General features: G+C 32.5%; 1 protein-coding gene across 2 annotated transcripts in view; it reads left to right on the forward strand.

Annotated features, from left to right (window-relative positions):
* TBCA (tubulin folding cofactor A) overlaps positions 1-6,440 on the forward strand; it is a 75,011-nt gene extending 68,571 nt beyond the window's left edge. For both annotated transcript variants that reach the window (XM_072958480.1, XM_031674745.2), the window contains 2 exons: positions 3,944-4,030; positions 6,163-6,440. In XM_072958480.1, coding sequence (XP_072814581.1) covers positions 3,944-4,030; positions 6,163-6,243 — 168 coding nt within the window. In that variant the 3' untranslated portion in view covers positions 6,244-6,440. The remainder of the gene's footprint in view (positions 1-3,943; positions 4,031-6,162) is intronic.
* The last annotated feature ends 377 nt before the right edge of the window (positions 6,441-6,817 follow it).

The raw sequence follows: 6,817 nt of genomic DNA on the forward strand, positions 1-6,817 counted from the left end.
TTTCTATGTCAGAATATTTGTATATCTTTTTTCCCCAGCTTTATTGAGGTATAGTTGATGATTTGAAATTGTATAGATTTAAGGTGTATAACTTGATTTGATAGATATTGTGAAATATTGAGCACAATCAAATTATTCTAACTTGATTTAATATATATTGTGAAATATTCGCCACAATCAAGCTACTTAACATATACATCACCTCATATAGTTACCATTTGCTTGCTTGCTTTCATTCATTCATTCATAAAAGGATTTTTTTGACATGTTTATTAGCACTTTACCATTTTACCACCATGTAGGAAAGACTTAACCATTATTCAAGTAATCTTTGACTAATCTTGAGCTCAGTTTGACAAACTAATGCAGTTACCATTGGTTCCAGAGGTAGCCAATATCAAATATAAGATGGTCTATACATTATCATAGGTATAGGGAGCCCTGCGGGAGTGATTTGGATCACTAAAGAAACTAGAAATCTTGTTTCAATTGATCAACAGCAAAAGAAATTGACTTTGGCTTAGATTATTTCACAGACTCTTCTTTCTGAAAAAATGAAGATCTGCGAGTTAGGGCTTTTCCTTTCCAATTTATATATGTTTGATTATAAAAGAAATTGATCAGATTTTAGTTCAGTAGCTTATTCATTGTTATAATCTGAGCCTTGCTGAGCTTTCCCCAGCTTCCATTTTACCTGAATAACTTTCCCTCCCCAAAATCATAACTTGTTTTAAAAACAATAAAATATGGGTAGGACTGCATCTTGTTGTGTTCCTCCAAGATTCCTCGTACCTCATATTTGTGCCAGGATCTTGACTTAACCTCAGCCTTGCCATAGTCAGCACTAGAATGAACTGGCACTAGAATGAACTGAGTTTATCCAGATATTTTAAACAGAGGCACCAGTCATTTGAGTGATTTCCTCCCAGGGGAACACTTTGAATGATAATACTTTTTTAGTTTATTAAGGTATTTTGAGGGGTGTCTTTACTGTATAATAAAACCTTACATACTGTCTTTTAAAATTATTCCTGATAGTTGTAATTCATTATAGGAAAGTAAAGTATATGATTTATAGCCTTGATAGAGATGTGGTTTATGGATCCCAAATCATAGTTATCACTACATAATATGCCTTTGGCTCCCAGTGGCACTGTCCTCTTGAAGCAGTGTGAAGTGTTTATTTTCATGTTTATTCTCCTATATGGGTTGAAGGATGATATCTTCTCTTTTTCATCTTTCTATCCCCTGTACCTGGCATCTTGCAGATATATAGTAAGCTTATTGTATAAACTGGGGCTGTGTATAGGAGAGACTGAGCTTTGGCCCTACTTAAGTCAAAGTCCTATTTTGATAGACTAATTGAAGAGTTTTGCTCTCTACTAATGGATAGAATAATAATGGATAGAAGTTATTTTGAACAGTATTATTTAAAGTTCATTATAGTGACAACACTAAAGCTTCCCAAACAAATTTTAGAAGTATACATTTTGGCTTATCATGTGTTTGACCTAATTCTTCTTTTTTTTTTTTCAAGCATTTTTTTTTACTGAGTTATAGTCATTTTACAATGTTGTGTCAAATTCCAGTGCAGAACACAATTTTTCCGTTATACATGAACATACATGTATTCATTGTCACATTTTTTTTCACTGTGAACTTCCACAAGATCTTGTATATGTTTCTCTGTGCTATACCATATAATCTTGTTTATGTATTCTACATATGCCTGTCAGTATCTACAAATTTCGAATTCCCCATCTATCCCTTCCCCCCCACCCCCCGCCCCTTGGCAACCACAAGTTTGTATTCTATGTCTATGAGTCTATTTCTGTTTTGTATTTATGTTCTTTTTTTTTTCTTTAGATTCCACATATGAGCTATCTCATATGGTATTTTTCTTTCTCTTTCTGGCTTACTTCACTTAGAATGACATTCTCCAGGGATATCCATGTTCCTGCAAATGGCATTATGTTGTCATTTTTATGGCTGAATAGTATTCCATTATATAAATATACCACATCTTCTTTATCCAGTCATCTGTTGATGGACATTTAGGCTGTTTCCATGTCTTGGCTGTTGTAAATAGTGCTGCTGTGAACATTGGGGTGCAGGTGTCATTTTGAAGTAGGGTTCCTTCTGGATATATGCCCAGGAGCGGGATTCCTGGGTCATATGGTAAGTCTATTCCTAGTCTTTTGAGAAACCTCCATACTGTTTTCCATAGTGGCTGCACCAAACTGCATTCCCACTAGCAGTGTAGGAGGGTTCCCCTTTCTCCACAGCCTCTCCAGCATTTGTCATTTGTGGATTTTTGAACGATGGCCATTCTGACTGGTGTGAGGTGATACCTCATTGTAGTTTTGATTTGAATTTCTCTGATAATTAGTGATATTGAGCATTTTTTCTTGTGCCTATTGATCATTTGGACCCAATTCTTTATATTCATTTTATCTTGTTAAATTCCTTTAAGCTATTCTCAAGGGAAGTACATAGGGGAGGAAATAAGAATCACTTACCCAATGAAATATCTGAGTCACTCATTTTTCACATGTATTCAAACTAACAAGGTACACAAAAATAATTTAGTGGCAGTGATTAAATATTAGGGCATAATATGATTAACTGTGAAATAAAGTCATGATCCTATGTTTGAAATTTCCAACTTGTACCTTAGTAGTAAAGGAATTATCAGTTCGGCAATAGATTTTCACCTGAGGAAAGAGATATGGATAGAGAGCAGCCTTGTATATTATAATTCTTATTTTTATTTACATTGTGAACTATGACAGAACTATTAAGAAAAGGAAGAAAGTAATAAGATTTATTAAAGTTTCTGTTAAAATATAGTATGATTACCATTAAATTATGTCCTCCCATTTTATTTTAGGTGAGCTAGGTAATAAAGCTTCTTGGTTAAAGTTCAGATTTTGTACCCATTTAACTAAAGGTATTGACCTAACATTATTTTTTGTAAATAAACATTTAAATGATCTCATGTCTGTTTCTAAGACTAGTTTAAGGAAATAAAGCTTCTTCTACCACCTTTGAAAGAAGACTTATTTGAGGTCCAACATCTGACACTCATATATTTACTCTCTTATTGATTGGGTTTCCCAGTCATCTATTTGACTTTTTTTTTCTTTTTCTGTGATTTGATATGTTACAGTCCAGCTTCAGATGATGGATTTTTAAGTTCAGAAATATCCTCTAAAGTAAAGATTCCTATGTTTAATTCTGTAGTATCTGTCTTCACAAGGAATAGACAGAAGTAGAAGTTCAGATTCAGAGGGGCGCCAGGTTGGTAATTTGGATCAAACTGCATGGGGAGAATAATCTCTCTCCTAAAATGAAGCACAAGGATAAGTAATAACTTTTTATGCATGATAAGCATCAAAAATATGAACCTGCTGGTCTTTGCTTTTCATTTTTCTTTACCTCTGTCTTTCAGTGAGAACCTCCTGCAGTGAGCACACGATGTGATCAATAACTCAATAACTTTCTTCATGCAGTAATTATCTCCATGTGATATTATCTGAACACTGTTTTTCTTTATTACTCAAAAGATGCAGGAGATATTTATATAACCAGCTGATCCCATTTTGGATAAAGGTGCTTTGTGACAGCAGGAGAAATAGTTTATTTTAAATAGCCTTTTTAAATAAATGCTGTATAAAAAGCTTTTCCAGTTAATTTTCACTTAGTGTGAGAAGGTGATTCCCAAAAAGGTTTAGGTCTAAAACTTGTACTTTGTGTATTTCATAGTATGACAGTCATTCTTCCTAACTTCTAATAAGCACAGTTAAAATCAAAATATTGAATCATTTAACATAACCATAATTTATTTTCTGATTCCTCTAAATCACTCTATATATTTTCAGAGGTGTTAGCTAAACACATAGGTTCTGCCATCTCTGCATGTCTCACAGAGATTCTCTTATAGGCGGAGATCCTGCAAGAGTCCCGCATGATGATCCCAGATTGCCAGCGCAGGTTGGAAGCTGCATACAGTGACCTTCTGCAATTATTAGTAAGTAATAGTTATGTATCTTATGTTTCACTTTTTTTTTCAGTCTAATACATGGAAGGCCAAGATTTTAAATATTTAACACTGAAAGCTAGTTGGTGACATTTTGTTTGCTTGTTCAGTATATCAGTTTATTTTTAAATAATTAATGGAGTTTAAATGGTATTTTAAGTTATACCTCCAGTAAAAGTACTGTGTCTAGCATGTTTACTTTTTATTTAAACTTAGTTAATTAAATGTATTTAAGTTATTAGGGTAGGTATACATCCTAGTAATATTGTACAGCAATATCTTGAATTACTTGGTTTTCATACATGAAGATCTTTTTGGACACATTAAAGGTGAGTAGTCTGTCTAAAATTTTAAAAGATCCAAATATTTCCAATGAATTTGGGCCCTTTTAAAAAAGTTTTGGAATTCTTTCTGATTCAAACCTTAATCTATTTGAGAGAGGGGGGAAAAGAAACCCTGCAATATATAGGCAGACCCCTCATATTAACCTAGAGCTGGATAACACTGTTATCATACTTGGCTGGTATAAATGTCTTGTGATACAGTAGCAGAATCACTTTTAAAGGGATTCTAAGAAAAATGAAAAGTCATCTTATTTCTTTCTTAGTAGAGTTGAAAGCCTAATACTGTATGCAAGCCAATTGTTACTGCTGCTTGATGATAATTTGATGAATTCTATCATTTCCTTTACTAACCTCATTTTATGTTTCTAGTTTGTGAGCTAATACTTATTTCTAGCTACATAGCTGTCTCCTGATTCATTGTTCCTTATATTACAAAAATAATGTGAGGCTTTTTCAGGATGAATATAAATATGTATTCCTTGAAAGAGAATGAGATCTGTTTTCCCACCAAAATAATATTAGGACTAAATCTGTAGAAAAAAAGAAGGAGAGAATTACTCACATTTTACTTTACTTTTGACACAGAACTCATATATATCTATAGGAACCTTTTAAAGGCAGGGTAACTCTCTCTAAAGCCAAAAATGAAACTTTGATTTTAAAATAGAAGATAGACGAAAGCAGGAAATAATTACTGTATTAAAATATTACCTGAAACAGAAGCATCATTTGTGTCTCCTAACAATTTAAATACTTTTTTCTCTCATTAATCTAGTTGCTGAGAAAGTAACAGAAATTGCTTGAAAAAATAATACTGTCTTTGGATTGATATATTTGTGTTTGAGATATATTCAGCAGTATATCTACTACCCTCAAAGAGCTTGTATTTCCTGACAGAGAACAAACACATGTTTAGGTGTAATATGGAGGTTTAAGAAATTATTACCTGTAGTATGAATTAAGCAAATCCTCAGTCATTTTTGCTTTAAATTTTCATATTAGATGGATATACACACACTTTATTCCCTCTGCTCTATAACTGTTTGTGTGTCTCCATCTTTTATTGACTTGACGTGAATTGCTGACCTTAGCTGCATTTGTTTATTAAAAAATCAAACAATTTGCCACGCACATTAACTTAGATGATGTTACTTTATTTATCTATTACTGTTACAATAGATTAGTCAAAGTTTTCTGTATATAGTATGGAAAAACTCAATCTTTAAATATCAGAAAATGAAAGATACTAGTAGTTTGTTTCCTTGTAGTAGGGTACATAATACTCATTAACAAGCAGACGGTTCACTTTTCTGAGTCAAAGATTGTATTAACTCTAGTGTGACACCTTCTTTGTTGTGAGTAGTTGGAGGATTATTTTAGTCTGAATGTAAACAAATTTTTGCTTTTAGTGCATTAGTAATCTCATTTCTATGGCAATGTGGTGACAAAGTGAGAATACATTTCTTAAAATTTTTCTGAGGTTTCAGTTTAATTACTTAATGCCAATAGTTTTAGATGACCATGCTTTTTTCACTTATTGTATGAGAATATACAGTGAAACAAAACCAAACCTGTTATTTCTTTCCTTATCTGTAATGAAAGAGCACAATTGTTCTCTGGAAATTTGTAGAACTATAGTATATTTAGATGAGAGTTCAGATCCTTTTTATTTTAACTTTTGAGCTGCTTACATTGATAGTTTGTAATATCTGAGTAATAAATAACAAAGTACTGAAGTTCAAGAAGGATAAACCTAATTTTTATTATATTTCATTTCAGGAGAGTGAAAAAGACTTGGAAGAAGCTGTGGAATATAAGGAGGCACGTGTAGTACTGGATTCAGTGAAGTTAGAAGCCTGAAGTTTTTCTGTACAGGGTGTTTTTGCATTAAATCCTGGGATCCATTCCACAATTCATTATTTTTGACCACTGCTGTGTGTTCAGGTAGTATGAGAATGTGATTCTTCTTATGCAGTGCATATATTTTTCTTTGCCTAATTTAATGTGTCAAATAAATGAGTTCATCTAATAAAATTGCTTCTTTCATACTTTACAAAGTATTTTAATTAACCTTCTATCATTGAATTGTAGCTGTTTTGACAGAATTAAAGTCTCTTAGGTTCTATTTAAAGTCTGGGTATTTTGCTGCTTAAGTATGGATTAAGTTAAAAACAGGATACTTTTCTTTAAGGTAAAAATCCAAATTTTGAGCAGTTTTTTTCTGAAAAGGGTGCAATGCCTAGATAAGAAGGTAAGACCCTCTCCGTGGGCACAGCCTTATGTATTTGTTCACAGTGAAAGTCTAAGATTTCCATTACTGTGAACTAATGTGAAACATTTAAATCTTTTTCCAGAAAGACAGATTTATACAGAAAACACCAACCAACCATTTAGATGGTCAAGAATAAGATTCTTATGAATAGTAAAGAATTGA

Source organism: Vicugna pacos, chromosome 3, assembly GCF_048564905.1.
Source record: "Vicugna pacos chromosome 3, VicPac4, whole genome shotgun sequence".
Taxonomy (NCBI): domain Eukaryota; kingdom Metazoa; phylum Chordata; class Mammalia; order Artiodactyla; family Camelidae; genus Vicugna; species Vicugna pacos.